At 38.4% G+C, this 17834-nt stretch overlaps 1 protein-coding gene across 1 annotated transcript in view; it reads right to left on the bottom strand.

The window, feature by feature from the left end:
- The window catches only part of WDFY4 (WDFY family member 4), a 392110-nt gene that overhangs the window by 197563 nt on the left and 176713 nt on the right, over nt 1-17834 (bottom strand). The window contains exons 38-39 of the mRNA XM_036734864.1: nt 14941-15126; nt 12607-12743 (exon numbers count right to left, since the gene is read on the bottom strand). Coding sequence (XP_036590759.1) covers nt 12607-12743; nt 14941-15126 — 323 coding nt within the window. The remainder of the gene's footprint in view (nt 1-12606; nt 12744-14940; nt 15127-17834) is intronic.

The following is a 17834-nucleotide window of genomic DNA, read 5'->3' as shown; positions in this document are numbered from 1 at the left end:
GCTAGATAATGCAGTGGATAGAGTGCTAGGCCTGGAGTCAGGAAGACTCATCTTCATGAGTTCAAATCTGGCCTCAGACACTTACTAGCTGTGTGACTCTGGGCAAGTGACTTAACTTTGTTTACCTTAGATTCCACATCTGTAAAATGAGTTGGAGAAGGAAATAACAAACCACTCCTGTATCTTTGCAAAAAAAAAAACCAACAACAAGTGGGGTCATGAAGAGTTAGATAATACTGAAATGACTGAAAGAACAGCAATGACAAAGAGGTGGGGGCAAGGAAGGAAACCATTCCAGATATGAGGAACCATTTGTGCAAAGGAACAGAAGAAAGGGATAGACTTCAACGTGGAGGAGCTGGCAGGGCAATTTTACTAAAATAAAGAGGGGTGTGTGTGTGTGTGTGTGTGTGTGTGTGTGTTTGTGTCTGTGTGTGTGTCTTGAAGGATGTGGATTGTGCCTTAGCTCCTTCTGAGGCAGCTCTGGCTGGGCTAGAGCACCAAAATTGGAATCAGGAAGATCTGGGATTGAAGCCTTCCTCAAGGGCAGCTTTGTGAGCCTGGACAAGTCACTTAACCTCTATCATCCTCGGTTTCCTTATCTATAAAATGGGGATAAAAATAGTATCCACCTCACAGGGTTGCTGTGAAGATCAAATGAGATGACATTTGAAGTGCTGGCAAGCCTGAAAGCGCTATGTAAATGCCGGCTGTTATTATCGTTGCTATTATTACTGTAATTACATTTTCCACAAGGACATTTCCCAGTGTTGTGCCGAGGAGAGAGTGTTGACCCTGGAATCAGGAAGATGAGTCTTCCTGAGTTCGAATCTGACCTCAGATACTCACTAGCTATGTGACCTTGGGCAAGTCACTTAACCCTGTTCGCCTCAGTTTCCCTATCTGTAAAATGAGCTGGAGAAAGAAATGCAAACCACTCCAGCATCTTTGCCAGGACAACCCCAAATGGGGTCATGAAGAGTCAAACACGATGGAAAATGACTGAATAACAGCAAAAACACCAAAAGTGAATTGAATCCTTTTAAAGTACGTATTTGCATCATAGAAGGAAAGCTCTTCTGAATATTACTGAGACCCTACCAAATATAAAGCAATATTGTTTACAAATGGAGGATTGGACTGGTGGTCAGGATAATTTGAGTTTGAGATGGACCTTGGAGACCACCTAGGCCAACCTTCCCACATCAATAAATAAAAAAAATGAAGCCCAGAAATGTGAAATGACTTGACCAGGATTATAGAGTTAGTTGGGGACAGATCTGGGGATTAGAATCCCATCTCTTGCCATGAAATCTAAGCTCTAGGCCAGAAGGAGAATGAGAAGTAATCAGAGGAGAGCACAACCTCTCTGCACACCACGGTCTTCACTGTAAGACAGCGACGGCACTGTTTGTCCTATTTTTTCCATAGTTTTACCAGCAAAATGAAATAAAAGGACTCTAAAACATTTTTTAAAGCTCTATGTGTATGCTTATATCATATTTGACCATTAACAGACCTTGTTTGTACTATGATTATTTTTAGAGCCTTGGGGAATGCAGATGCCCTACTTCCTTTAGACTCAATTAAATTTCTTCCCCAGTTCACGATACATAGTATATTTCAGGCAAAAACAGAGATGTAAGCCATTTAGTTCTATTTCAAATTTGTCTGTTAGAGGTTCTCCTTCTTTTAGTGAAAACTAGCTGGAGCCAGAGTTACACGGATTCCATAAAGCAAGGGGAGAAAACTTCTAAGGTGCTAAACCACAAGACAGACTTCCTAGTGATAGCCAGAAGCTGCTGCCGCTCCCTACCACTAGAAAGCCTCAGCTGATCTCCTCAGGCCTTTAAGACAATGATCATTTGGCTGCTGGAGTAACCTAACCTTGTCTATAGCTGCATGTTGGTGTGGTGGGAGGGGGTTGGGTTTGAGTCAAGGGACTCGAGCTCTTGAAATTGAGCAATTCACTTCTGCTGGTTGATAACCATTTTCTAATAAATGATAATAATAGCTAACATTTGTATCATGCTAAGCACCTTACTACAATTATTGTCTCATTTGATCCACACAACTACCCTGGCAAGTTGGTCCTATTATTCTCCCTGTTTTATAGATAAGAAGAGGCATATGGAGGTTAGGTGACTTGCTCAGGGTCACACAGCTAGTAAGTGTCTGAAGTCATATTTGAACTTAGATCTCCCTAATTCCAGGTTCTGTCTACCCACTCTACCCACCATCTAGATGCCTGCTTCTTCATTTGTTAAGTGAGGGAGCTGGACTGGATGACCGTTAAGGTTCCTCCCACCCTCAAAGTCTATGATTGTCTGATATCAAAGGATCCTTCCAACGCTGCCTGAGATTCTGCAATCCTACAAGCAGCATTCAGCTTGATTGGTACCAGCTAGAAATCCAGTAAAAATAAAGGACTAAAAATGTCCAGTGAAGCATGTTCTTGGTGCCATCTTTACTCAATGCATGGGGTTGTGGTAAGGCTACTGTATTATTAATAGTTATCAAAGCAATAGTTAGCATGTATGTAGTCCTTTCTGGTTCACAAAGTACTTTATGTGTTAACTCATTTTGATCTTCGTAAGCACTCAGAAATAGACACTATTATTATCCTTGTTTTACAGATCAGGAAACTGAGGCCAAAATAGATTAAAATGATATGAACAAGATCACAAAATAAGCATATGACACAGGATTTCCAAACTACAAGTCCTATAGTCTATCCACTAGATGTCTAGACCTTAAAGCACTACATAATTAGAAGTTACTATCTGTAGTAATTGAAGGCACGGGAGATTTTCTGAAAGCCTCCATTTACAGAGGGCAGCCACACTCTTTGGATTTGATTCCACCATCATCCCTTAACTTCCTTTGCAGTTTCCTTTTGTACATTGTCTTCTCCCACTAAACAGTAAGTTCCTTGAGGGCAGGAACTATCTTGTTCTTATTTGTATCTCCAGCTCTTAGACAGTACCTGACACAAAGTAGGCATGAGTACTGCATTATATCATATCATATATTGTACCATATCATATTATATCATACCGGACTGGACTGGACTATACTGTATTGCATCGTGTTGTGTTGGATTGGTTTGGGTTGTATTGTATTGTGTTATATTGTAATGTATTGTATGTGCATTGGGTCTGAGAAATTGGGATCATGACAACCTATAAAGAAGTTCCAATAACTTTTCAGGAACAACATGGCATCAAAAGAGATTAACTAACAGAAAAATTCTCCAAGCTCTAACTCACAGTGGAAATATGATGGGCTTCTCCCTACGTACACTGCTGTGTGTTGACATACTAAAAGAATCAGTTTTGACGAGTAATTTCTAGAATAAGACTGCTTGAAATCGTTGTCTCAGACAAGGCAGATGACACATTAGCCCAAGACCACTATGTAGAGAAACGGTGGATAATTAGAATGACCTGTGCAAATTGTGTTTGTCAGTCTCCATTATCTCTTTCGTTTCCTCCTCTCTTTGTTTTCCCCATAGGTCCTGCCTGTCTGATGGGAGGTAGACAGAGGAGATTTCACTGGAAAAGCAAAGGGAGGACTCATCAGATGGCAGGCCCTTTTGACAGGGGAGCTAAGCAAGAGAGCCATCATCAGAATTCTTTCTTGCCACATGGTGTTGAAATCAATGTGTCAAAGCACCAACTGGCTCAAACTCCCAGTGTCTCCGAGTTCTATGAATGGAACTGGTTTCATTAAGCTGGAATAGGCACTCTACTCTCTGTATTTAGGTGTTACTGCTAGAACTAGAAATAGGCATTATTATTCCTAGGATAAGTTAGGACAACAGCTCACTTTGGTTGTAGTCATGTGTGGTCAATATGACTGATGTATGGCAGAGAGTGTCTGCTCTCCCAACTTCTTGGAGGAAGCAGAGGGGTGCAGCAAGAGAGAGTGCAGGCTCCAGGGGATAGATTATACAGTATTTAGACACTGGGGGTGGTGGGTCAGTGACTTCAGGCCAGGTGAGGCGATAGGGGTCAGAAACACCATTCCAATGCAGGCAGGTTAATAGGAAATCATGAAGCACAGGGACAATGGACCTGAGAGCAGCTAAAGGAAAAGAAGAAGCACCCCAAGATGTTGACATCCTGGGACAAATATCTGCTTATTGCACACTTATTATGGCTTTGCTGCTTACTAATATTTTATTATTAAATGAAATGATTTGTTTCTCCTACAAGAAAATGTCTCTATCCCTTATTTTGGGTGTTTTTTCCTAAAAAAACATTACATACACAACAGACTTTGTTCATAGGACTCTAGGTAAGGATCTTGTTATCTTGCTGTGTCTCAGTTTCCCCATCTTTAAAATATTAATTATAAGATAAAATGTGAAATGCAAAGGATTTTCAGTGAAATTTAACAGTCAGAAATTTCAAACTTATTTTAAACATATATATATATATACATACATATATATGTATGTATGTGTGTGTGTGTGTGTGTGTAATCACCTAATTTTCACTGTTTTGGGCAATGTAATTAAGTGTGCTAATGAGGAATGTGAGAAAAGAAAAAAGACCCAATGAGTTAGTAATCATAACAGGAGGACCTGTTGTAGTCTAATATTTTAGTCTAGTTCTGTCTAAATATGGTAACGGGGCAAAGAAACAGGGTTTGAAGAGGATGTGGAGCCAATAAAAGAGACAGAGAAGACTCTATCAGAGTACTAGGAATTGAATAATGAGAGCACGATATCATGACAGCGAAGGAAGGAGTGGGTCATGATAGAGAGGGTAGTTAATGATATTAAATGTCGCAGAGAGGTTAAAGTTAAAGACAGAAAATGGCCACTAGGTTTAGCAACAGGGAAGTCCTGGTATCATCGGACACTAAGTAGTTTGAGCAGGGCAGTGGGATGGGAGGCCAGATTACAAGGAGTTGAGGAGTGATATCATTGTAAGGAAGTAGATGTAGCAAGCGTAGACTACTACTTCTATGAATTTTGTAGTCAGCGGGAGGAGAGATAATGTCAGTCATAGCTTAAGTAGGTATGAAGTCTATGTCTGATTCTAGAAACCAAAGAAGATAAGGAAAGAAGGAAAGAAACAATGCCTAAGCTTTGCCTTAGAAGTTTAGCTGACTCTCAAAGGAAAAAAAAAGTTCTACTGTTGGAGGTAAGTATTAGGAATTAGGAACTGCACAGTATGTGTCTCACTCCAAGGAACAATTTATCAGAGCTACGGAGCTGTCAGTAGCTGACATGATAAGGAATAACACCGAATGAATAATGTTTCCTCCAATCGTAGCTCCTTTAATTACAAGCCTCTTCTTTCCAGAAGAGAGACAGAAGATACAAAAACACCAATTTCATGCACTTGTGCCTGAATAATGTCTCTATGCTGCCTTTTCCAGATGGCAACCTTTTCACTGGAGGAACTAATGATGTGGGCATATTTAGGGAAAAACCAATAACGGAGTCTTTAACCTTCAACAACAAAAAGCATGTTGTACAAAATGTTCCTTGGGATGCATTAACAAATATCAATTACATTGCTCACTGAGGTGTAATCAGCTGTAATAATCAAAATTAATTTTAAAAAATAATTAAACAGACCTCGGGGCAAATAGTTGATGCACTTATAGTGTGACATCACAGTCTACATATGTACCTGAGAAGAAGTTGTACCTTCTGTTGACAACAAAAGGGTCTTGAGGAAAATGAGAGTTGCTTGTAGCAGAAATATTCCATGAGCTCAGCTTCAGCCACACAGAAGAGAGCTTGTGACCTGTTCCATTCAGTCAATTCCAAAGGCCAGGATGGCATAGTGGGTGACTGGCTCAGGTCACTTCCAGGTAAAAGAAAGAATGTTGATTTTTAAGTGATGCCAAGGTAGTCAAGATATGTTGGTACCACCCAGAATAGTGGCCTCCTATGTGAGTGCTGTGGCCTGACCCTAAGGGGAGGCAGAGGGAATGTTGACCTCAAGTGGAACATTGAATGACCCCAGTGGTTATATGGTCAATCAATTAGATGGTGAGAAGGGGGGTTGCATCCTCCTCATGATACTCAATCATGGGGCTAATCTGCTATCCAGCTACACATACCCTTATCCTCCAATAGGTCTCCATTCTGCATCTAGCCATCTAATATGAAATATTTCTATCTCCCTGCTTGGTTCTGAGCTGGAATCAGCCTCTCAATGCACTTATAACCTAAGCACTACCTGAGTATCCACAGCAAGAGATGCAGTGATGCCACTGGGAAAATTTCCACCCTTGCAGTATACCCACTGCCTTTCCCCCACATCACCTTATGGCTTAGTAAATGCCCTTACCAGTAAGATCTCCCTCTTTCTTTTTTTATTTCTTGAATTATACTTCAGTACACCCCATGGAATGGAATCGTAGGTTGTACTCTACATCACAATCATGTTGACATCTTTCCCCAAAATCCACCCTTCTTCTGAATGCCTCTATTTCTAGATTCCCACTACTCTTCCAGTCACTTAGGCATGCAACCTCAGTGTCACCTTCAACTCTTTCATCTCATATAGCTAAGCAGTTGCAAAATTCCATCATTCTTCTCTCATTGCTGTTGTGATATGTCTTGCATCTGTTCCTTTATGTCTATGCACTGAGCCACCACCCTAGATCAGGACTTCACCACTTCTTGCCTGGACGATTGCAATGGCCTCCTAACTAGTCTCCCTGCCACTCAAATTCATCCTCCTAAAGGTGGCCAGTGATTTCCTTAAAGCACAAGTCTTCCCATATAATTCCCCTGTTCAATGAACTCTAGTCTAGTATCTTCCTGTTGACTGTAGGATCAAATATTTCATCTTTATCTCATCCTTTGTAATTATTCTTTTTGTGTGTTTGATAATATCATCATTAATACAGTAGTATTTGTATATATTTTATAAATAAGTAAATATACAAATATTATTGATTCACACTCATTTTTTATTGCTATAGGTGCCTGGTCCAAAAAGTTTGTAGCCCACTAGCCCAAAAGGTTTGGTGAGAGACTCTTGAAAAATACCTCCTGAAACAAGTGACTAGAGTTTCCATTATAAGGTGATGTTGTGACTAACATTCCTGCAGGGACTTTCTAACGTTCTTTCAGCTACATGACCCTGGGCAAGTCACATAACTTCTGTTTGCCTCACTTTCCTCAATGATAAAATGGGGATGATAACAGCACCCACTTCCCAAGGTTGTTGTAAGGACCAAGAGCGCTTAGCAAAGTGAGTGTCATATAAATGTTAGCCATTATTACCATTGTTATTATTATTATCATTATTATTAAATATAATATCACCACAGGTGGGCTATTGACAAGGCCAGGCGTCACAGCAACAACTAAGAGACTGAATAACACATTTGGGAAAGTTCTAATGTGCAATCAGGATGAGCCATGGAATAGCACCTAGAGACCTGGCCTTGGAATCAGAAAAATATAAGTTCAAGTCTTGCTTTTGATACGTAGATAATGTCTACAGGCCCTCAGGAGGTACCTCAACCTTTCAGTGCCACAGATAAGTCTCTAGCAGAACAATGTCTCAATGGACACCGGTAGGGAATACTGGGAGTTCTGTACCCCAGTGAAATCACAAGTCTGATCCAAGGATAAAAAAAGAGTTATTAGTGGACTAAAGTGGGACATATCCATCTACAATGAGTGAAGAATTGCCAAAGAATGATAATGTGTGATGGTAATCAGGGTGGGACTTTTTTTACTGTTTTCTCTTTTGGTATGCTAAGGCAATCAAGTGTCTTTAATGAGTCTTGCCTTTGTTTGAATCATGCAGGTAAAGTGGGGCCTTTTGTTGTCTTTTGTTTTGGAGTGCTTCTCAACCCTGAGGTAATCAAGTACCTTTGATGAGTCTTGCCTTTCAAATGTAACAGCACACAAAGTGGGACTTTTTGTTGTTTTTTGTTTGAGTGCTTCTCGACAAGTGCCTTTGATGAGTCTTGCGTTTGTTTCAACTGAATCAAGAGTCTTTGATGACCTGCTTAAGAAATAAGAAAGCCCCATGCCCCACACCCTTTCCCTAAGTAGCTACTAAGTCACGGGGCCTTGAGAAGGTCTGAAGTTGGTGTTTTGTTTTGGGGCTCACTCATTGGAAGAGTGTTGGTATGGAGACTCTGGGTAGCTGTTAGAGCCCCCCCCCAGCTTTGAAAAACCCGAATGTTGGTGCTTCTCTCTCTGGTAACTATGTATGTAATGTCTTGCACAGACAGCTAGAAGGCTGTCTGCTGATCTGTATTATTTTGATCTGTTTATATAATTTCTGCTTGTAATTTCTGTTTCTGTTTTCTCTGAAGTTCAGGGTGCTGACTTTTTCCCCTGAACTAAGTGAATGATATACGTATGTTTAATTAAAGTGAGATTGTAAACCCCTTAAAATTGCTTTCCTTAGAAAAACAGATCAAAGAACGTGTGCTAGCAGCCCTCCTGTATGCTGGTGTTGTTGGTCTTACACAGCCACAGTAGTTACATTATGTCATCTTGCTACCAGAAAGATCACATTCATCTTATTCAAAAGTATAAAACAGAGAAACAATATGCCAAGAGTCAATGATTTCATAACTAAGGAAAATCTTTCCATGAATGCAGATCATAACTTATCTATAAATTCAATTCTTAAAGAGTTGCTTGAAGCCCAGAAGGGTTTAATAATTCTCCTGTGGTCACAGAATTACTTAATGTCAGAAGTGGACTTAGAAGCCAGGTTTTCCTAATTCTACATCTAATATGCCACATGTGCTAGAAACAATATCCTAACATCCCCATCCCATGCAAGTTAGGTTAATATTTCCTTAAAAAGGTATTCAGACCAACCTCAAGTTTTAATTGATTCACAAAGGAATAAAGGTTCAGGCTACTGATTCAACTTCCTTGTGTTCTGAGTACAAAGCAGCCACAAGGAGTTCTGGGGATGCTCTGGTGCTTGACAGGTGAGTCACATTTAATAATTTAAGCGAGGGAGTTTCTCTCACCTGAATTACATCAAGGTGTCCTGAATGCCTATCCTTGTGGATTATCCTTCTGCTATGACTAAGTAAATAATTTTGTTAATCATTAAATGTGTACCATTTTATTCCAATAAAGAACCTAAAAAGCCAACGGACTATCCTGATTCAGACCCAGACCAGAACATCACACAACTTTTCTAAGAATGATATTTTAAAAAAACAGTATAATAACATTGGAAGCCTATATTACCTTATATTCATTTTGTAAATACTTTGAAGGGTACAAGTTCCTTCCTTAGTTGAATGTGTGCTCTTTGAGGATAGGGATTATTTTATTTTGTTTTGGTGCTCAATGCCTAGCATAGTGTCTAGCACACAGTAAGCACCTTTAAACATTTGCTGATTGATTGATAGATGGCAGCTTTCTTATTTTGTCTAATTTTATATATGTGACAATTAATTCTTATTCATTATTAGATACTTCAATTTATTAGTCCTAGTGATTTGTTTTGGAATGTATGTGTATGTGTGTGTGTGGCATGCACACACACGCACACGTTGAGGGATGTGGGAACAAGGGAAAAGGCAGAAGGAATCTGGACCTATGATTCGTCATAAATCCAGTATGTTGAACTTCCAGTGTATAATTTCTCTCCACTGGTACAATTCAGTAATTCTTCTGTAATTTATACTTTTAATGTATTGTCTAGAGCACTGAGTGATTTCATAATTTGACCATACTTAGAAGCACACCTTGAACATAGATCTCCCCATCTCTAAAATCAGCCTTCTGGTGACTATACTATACCGTTTCATGCCTCTCCTATTATACATCCCAGAACCACACACATACACACACATGCACGCACACACACACACACACACACACACACACACACACACACATAGATGCACACTGAATCTCACACCATACCAACATATGAGAATGGTTTGGATAATAATGCCAAGTGTACTGAGAACATAAACATCATAAAGATAATTTTAAACATTTCTTTCAAATTTATTTTAGAAATTCCATTTTCATATTTCCCTGCATGTCCCTAAATGTTGAATCAATAAAGTTTGGTGACACATAGTAAAATGGAAAATGGTAAATTCTCAAAGAAAGAAGTGATCAAAAGGTAAGAACAAACAGCGGTCAAAAGAATTGCAACCTCTTAAAAATCATGTTTAAGAATGATCTAAATCCCTAATAAGAGAAAGGCAAATCAACAATCATATTTAAGAATGATTTGAATCCATAAAAAGAAAAAGGCAAATCAGAACAACTCTTACTTTTCACCTTACAACCAACAAATTGGGAAAGGTGAGAAAAAACGGGAAGAGTCAATATTGGGAGGGTTGTGGAAAGAGGAGCACACCAACACACAATTGGCATAAATGTGAACTGGTCTGACTAGTTCAGAAAATAAGTTATGCTCTGAACGTGACTTTGACCCAGAAATCCCATGGCTGACCATATACCTCAAAGGAAGGTAATGATAAAAATAAAGGTCTTATATATAATAACATTTAGTGTGGCACTTTTATAGTAGCGCAGGACTGGAAGCAAAATCAATGCTCATCAATTGAGAAATGGCCAAGCAACAATGTGGAAATTAATGTAATGGAAAATTACTGTCCTGCAAAAAAAAAGTTGAATGTGATGAATATAGAGAAGCCTGGGAAAATGTACATGAACTGATAAAAAGTGACATCAGCAAAACTAGAAGTATATATGTATATATATACACATATAACATACTTTATATCTATGTGTATACACATGTATACATATGTGTATATATATTTATATACATATGACTATAGGAATATAAATAGAAAGAACCACACAATCAGAAATTATAATGAGCACGTTTACCCTAGAGAAGAGAGATAAGTAACCTTCCTCCACTCTTTTCAGAGATAGGGGATATGGGTGTAAAACACTACATAGAAAGTCACACTTGGTAGATGTATTGGCCAGTTTTTCTGAATGGGGTTTTTCTTCTTGTTTCATATTACATGTTATAAGAGATATGTTTCTGGGAGAAGGAGGAGGGAGAGAAATATTAGTAAATATAGGTGATATGAAATTAAAGATATCAACCATTTTGTGATTTAAAAAAAATTGGAAAGGGGCCACACAACCAACAGTCACCAGGGTTATAGAGGAAATAGCTCAAAAAAATCTTTCTATGCCCACCTTCCTCTCCATAGCACACAGGAAACATTTCCTTTCTCCTAATTGTATATTCCTCTTCCTAGAGTAATAAGGTGGGGATATGGAGAGACATGAGAAACCACAGGGGCATATTCTTGGTAGTAACTTCCCCCAAAGGAAATCATATCTGCAATACAAAACAATGATTCTAACTATTTCTATAGCTTCCATCATAATCATTTGAAAGCATCTCTTTCACCATGCTTCACTTTCCAAGGCTGTTAGACATAGCCAATATTCTACAATCTCTGGCATTTGTATACATAAGCCTCACTTTCACCCTATTGAGCTAAAGGGCTGGTTTAGAAAGTGGACGTCTGTAACAAAGTCCTTAGCATCTCCCTCTGGATCTTTCTGGGTCATTGGCCATATTTTGTTTAATTTGTTCTGTGAAGTTTAGATTCATTCAAAGGGCCACACGTGAGGACCTAGAAGGCCACTTGTGGCCTCAAGGTCATAGGTTCCTCCCACCCCCTGTAGACTAACTGAATTAGTCCTTCTTAGATATAAAACCCTTTAAAATTTTCTAGGCTACTGTCAACACATGTATTATAGTATACACACACAAATATATATATATATACATATATATATATACATATACATATACATGTACATTTACACACGTCCACATATGTAAGAAAATGTAAATATACCTGGGAAATAGCCAGGGGCTACATACACTTGTCATACTCACCAATGCCCCTGGTTTAAATTGTAGTCCTGTTTTAATATGATGTTCTCTATAACACTATTTCTGACTTAGCCTGTATTAGCACCATAGCTGTTAGCTCATTCCCAAGAAGGAAAAGCTGGAAATTATCTGGGTCCTTCACCGTTGATATCACAATTCACTAGAAATCTAAGATGATGCCAGCCACTCACATTCAATTCCAGTCAAAGCCAAACTGAAAAAGCAGATCTCTTGATATTAAAAATGAAGGGGAAAGCTTTGATCTGTCATTTGTGAATCAGAAAGAAAACTATAAAAACAAGTGTATTGTAATCATACAAGAAACTTCTCTTAGAAAAGTGGCACAGTATTTGCGTAGAATCTTGCCATACCCTCTCCAAGAAAAAAGGGGGGGGGAAATCTTTCTACAGGTAGAGAGACTAAACCTGTGATTTCATTGGTGTAGGAAGGACTCTGTACCAATGAATAAACTCCCTCTACCAATGCAGGTCAGCACCTTCTCTTCAATTTAGTCTTAGCGAGCTGCAGCAAAGCTGAGAAATAGAGACTTGCCTGGGGTTACACATCCAGTAGGTGTCAGAGGTCAGATTTGCACCTACATCTCCCTGGCTTCCAGGTGGTTTTCTATCCACTACCCCATGGTTTTCTATGCTTGTGTAAAATTAATCAAAGAATTTCAAGAAAAACCCAAAGACAATAGACACCAGGCTACAATAAAGTTTGAAGTTACCTCGGCCTTGCACTCGGTTTCCTTCGTTTGCCTTCCTGGAATCAGCCTCATTGCTGATGACAAACTTTCACTCCAGCTGGAGGCTTTGCTTTGATGCACAGTATTTGACTTGCTTGCCAGCATCTTCTTTTCAGATGCTATTGAGAAAAGAAAAAGAAACACACCTGAAATAAGAGGAAGTAAATACAATTCATGCAGCTTGGAAGATATTGCAGGTGGGGAAAATATTGACTTGATGAACTGTCTGGAATAAAAGCTATATCACATTATCCTCGTCCTCATCATCATTATTATTACTTCTATGCACCAAAGCAGTAAATCAAGGTTTGCTGTAATCCTCCGGGGCACACATTCAGGTTGACCTATCTATCAACTTCCCACTAAGATAAAATGATTAGCCAATTGGCCGTTCTTTCCATTCCACCATATTTATTTTATAAATTTCTGTTGAGGGAGCCTCCATCCTCCCAACCAGCAGGTTCGCAGCTTCAGAATAATCCTCATCTCTTCACTATCCCTCATCCCACATTTCCAATCTTCGGTCAAACCTTGTTGTTTCTACCTTCTCTGCATTCCTTACCTATGAACCCTTCTCTCTACTCACTCAGTCATCACTCAATTCTGGCCCCCATCACCTCTCACTTGGATTACTGCAAATAGCATGTAAATGGGTGCCCTACCTCAAGTCTCTTCCCACTCCAATACATCCTCACTCTACTATCAAAGTGATCTTCCTAAAGTGCAGGTCTGACCATGTTATTCCATTACCCAATAAATTCCAATGACACCCTATTAAAATAATAACAACTCACATTTATATACTTAGTATGTACCAGGCACTGAGTGAAACACTTAACTACAATTATCATCTCATTTGATCCTCACAACAACCTCGGAGCTATCATTATCCCCATTTTATAGATGAGAAAACTGAGACAAACAGGGGTTAAGTGACTGGCCCAGGGTCTCAATGCTAGTAAGTATCTGAGGCTGAATTTGAACTCAGATCTGGTACTCTGAGCCTCCAGCTGCCTCTATTACCCTCAGGATCAGATCAAAATCCCCCTGTTTGGCTTTTAAAGTGCTTCATAACCTATCCTCTTCCTACCTTTCCAGTCTTCTTATCCTTTAATCCCTTCAACATATGTACCACACCACAATCCAACCTCACTGGTTTATATGTACACAACATTCCCATCTCCTGAGTCTCCTTATTCACCATCTCCCATGCTAATGTGAGCCTAAGATAATCTTATCTCCATATCTCCACCTCTTAGAATTCCTGGCTTCCTTCAAGACACAGCTCAAATCCCTTCTATGGCAGGCCATTCCTGGTCCCTCTATCTACTCAGAGCCTCTTCTCAGAAATTACCTCCAATCCATGCTATATCTCTCTTTAATATGCCTATTTATTTTCATCTTTGTCTTCCACATCAGAAGGTGAAGTCCTGAAGGCAAGATCCATTTTTATCTATCTTTGTATTCCCAGCACTTGGTATTGTGCCTGGTACAATATAGTACGGTACAGTAAGTGCTTACTAAATGCTTAATGATTTGATTGGATAACCATTAATTCCTTATATACGCATCTCTCCATGTACAGTTAATAGATACAAAATCAATAATAATAACAGTAACAACATCTAGCATTTATATAGCACCATAAGATTTGCAAAGTGCTTTACAAGAGTACAGCACGTTATACTCTATCACTTTTTTTTTCATTGTATTTGAAACTCTGCCTTTAAAATGTGTTAATGTATATCATTTTTTCAAATTCTTTATATTTAATTTTGCCTCAAGTTTAATTTGAAAGGCTAAGTCAACATTGCTTTCAGATTATGGTTCAATATTTTATAAAAAAAAGATATGTTGTTCTTTTTTCTTTGTTTATATTGTTCATTTAGCCATATTAATTGGCAGAGAAGGGATACTTCAAGAAACCAGATATCAGAATATATGAATCATCATGGTAAACCTTGATACAGTTCCTGGATGCTGATGCCCTTGTTTCCACAGGGTTTAAAGTCCCAATGCATTTGAGGGAAGTGCCTTAAATGAGATTGACTGGCTTAGACTCCTAGCTTTCTAGCATTGCTCGTTCCTAATGCCTCATTCATCTCTCTTTGGTGAAAAAGGGCTAAAATTTTGGAAGGCACATGTGCTTAGGAAAAACTGCACTGGTAAATGTTTGGTCCTATAACACTAATCAAAACAGGTAGTGCCTACACAGGGAAAGGCTGCATTTATTTTCTTGTGAAATAATCAGGGGGCTTTACGAGCAAGGGTACTCTGTATAGCAAAAACAGTGGTTTTAAGGTAAAAAGGAGAGACCTAAGTAATGCTGCCAAGACTTGAGTGTTGTCTCTTCCCACAGAGGTGTGATGTTTTCAATCTTTACTTCACTCTCCCCAGGCTTTACAGAGAGGTCCATCTTGAAAGCATCCTCAAGCACTTGTCGTCTCTGATGCATGAGCTGGTGCCAGAGGTCAAGGACTGTTCTCAGAATGCCATGTTGAACTAGGAAAAAGAGAAAATAACAGGAATAACCCAGGAAAGGATTCAAAAGGAGCCAAAGCTTTCAAAGGCAGGTATTATTGCATGGTAATTGCTTGCTGTCTTTTCCGTAACATTTATTTCTTTATTTAGGGAATTGTTTACAGACATTGGGAGGCTTGGTATTACATATGCAATCTATGATCAAATACTATGGACTAGACCAGTGATGACAAATTCAAATAGAAATGTATTAACTTGGAAAACTACAAGTGAATACTTTCTATATTGTATTGTATTTTTATTTCTTTTGTTAAACATTTTTCAAATTACATTTTAATTTGATTCCTGAGACCTCCTGAGTTTTGTTAAGAGGATTTAAATCTTTTATGTCAGAACTTCTGACCTAGGAACCTGCTTTCCTTAATTAAGATAGACTCTCATAGCCTGCTAAATCTTTTTTAAAAAATAAATTTCATTGAGATTTTGTTTTTACATTGTCTGCATGTTCCCTTATATCCTTCTCTCTCCTGAAAATTCATTATGTATGACTAAGAATTTTTAAAAGAAAAAAAGGGTAAGAATAGAAAAAACCAATAAAACCAATTAACATAGATACAATCTGAAAATATTTCACATCCACAGACTTTTTATCATTGCAAAAGAGCTGGGGGCGATGGCTTCTTCTATCTCTTCTTGGAGAACATATTTTTTCTTTACGATTTTGCAACCTTCACTTTTGATTATTTTTATTTTTATTCATACCATTGCAGCAGTTCTGTATATTGTAGTAAATGTGTATATTTCTTGAATATGCTTACTTCACTTTGCATTAAATTCATGCATCTCTATACTCATCCTATTCATTGGTTCTTACAGCAAAGTGATATTCCACTCCATTCATGTACCACACATTGTTTAACTATTCCCCAATCTCTGAGCATCTACTTCATTTCCAAGTCTTTGCTACTTCAGAATCTGCTCATATAAATATTTTTGTCCCATACAGGGACTTTCTTCTCATGAATGACCTGTTCAGGGTATATACCTAATAGTAGAATCTTTGGGACAAAAGGGATAGATATTTTAGTCATTTCTTTTGCATGATTCCAAATTGCTTTCCAAAATGGTGATAGTAGCCCACTATATTGAAGCCACTTTCAGCCATTTTTCATTTTGCTACCAGGCCATCTTTTCACATGCTGCCTATCCCTGCCCCCTTTTCCCCTTTTTCCCCATGGTGCTCTTTTGCAAGTTTGTCTCTTCCTTCTTTATGCCTCCCTTGATGTTTGGACAATGTTAAATGAAGTGGTTTTGTCAATCAGTTCATCTCATATGATCCCAATATAGGCATAGGATGAACCTTACTGGAGAAGAAAAATGAAATCTCCATTGTACACTACTAGTTTTTTCCCTTATAATTAGCAAACAATAGATTCAATGGTATCTTGCATTCTCTGCAGCTTAATCAATTATGTGACTGTGACAATAGATATTCTGTAGAAAACCATCTGTTAAAGCCTGCCTTTTCCTGTGTTCTATTTTTTTATATCAAAGATACCTTAAATACAGATTTAGATCATTATCACAAAAAGATCATAGAGATGAGAAAGTAGGGATATGAGTCAGTAGTTACTCATGTACTTAAGATCATCTTTTGGGAGGGTAATAACATCTTCCATGACTTGCCCTAATTATTTTGTGTCTTCCCCTCTTTCAGATGCCCTGTAAAAAAAAAACTTCTTAAATACATTCAAAACTATTTTGTTTTGGACACAGATTTATTCTTTGTGTGCTTAAGTTGGCGTAGTTGTTATTCCTAACTGTGTTTTCTTTAGTGGTAGTCTCATATCCTTATATGGGACATTGTTGACTGAGGTTTTAGAGTCCAAATATGGGTATTTCCATTGTCATCCATGATGAAGATAAATTGCTATTGTGCTGCCAGATGTTATCGACCCTTTAGTTGACTTTTCTTTTTAAATCCTTGTCACAAAAGACTTTTCCTGGTTCTCCTAGTTTCTAGTACTTCTTTTCTTCAATGGTTATCTTCCATTTATTCTAAATGTATCTCCTGTGGATCTGATTGCTTACATGTTGCCTCTCTCATTAGAATGTGAACTCCTTGAGGCCAGGGGCAATTTTGACCTTTATTTGAATCCTCTTAGTTTAGCACAGTATCTGACATATAGCAGGTGCTTAATAAATACTTTTAGATTGATTAATTGGTTAAGGGACATATTTAGAAAAAAAATGTGATGTCCAAACAAAAGCCATTAACAAAACCTTTATTTTAATTTTTTTCATTAACTACACTTTTAAAAATGAATTACTACAGAACACTGGTGGGTTATGGGTGTGAAGACAAGAAAGTGGAGTAGAGAAAACACTCAGCAGCACTCTCCCAGCATCCACCTCCAAAGAATTTTTTTAAAACTATTCAAATAAAATTCTAGAGTGGCAGAGTCAACAAAAGCTCAGAGTAAGATATTCTCTCCACTGAAGATAACTTAGGAAGTTGGAAAGAGAGATCTGTGAGACAGGGTAAAGGCTGGCCTGAAGCCCACATGGATCAAATGCCAGTGGTAGGACCAGGTGGTGGTGACAGAAGCAGCAGCAGCTTCAGGAGTTCTCAAGACACAGGTGCTAAGGGAACCTGGCAGTTGGTCAGAAAGATATGACAAGGGATTCCTTTGCTGGCACTGGATGGAAGGCCAGATTCGATTTGACAA

Source organism: Trichosurus vulpecula, chromosome 8 (genome assembly GCF_011100635.1).
Source record: "Trichosurus vulpecula isolate mTriVul1 chromosome 8, mTriVul1.pri, whole genome shotgun sequence".
Lineage (NCBI taxonomy): Eukaryota > Metazoa > Chordata > Mammalia > Diprotodontia > Phalangeridae > Trichosurus > Trichosurus vulpecula.
This window is presented reverse-complemented; position numbering and strand designations above follow the sequence as displayed.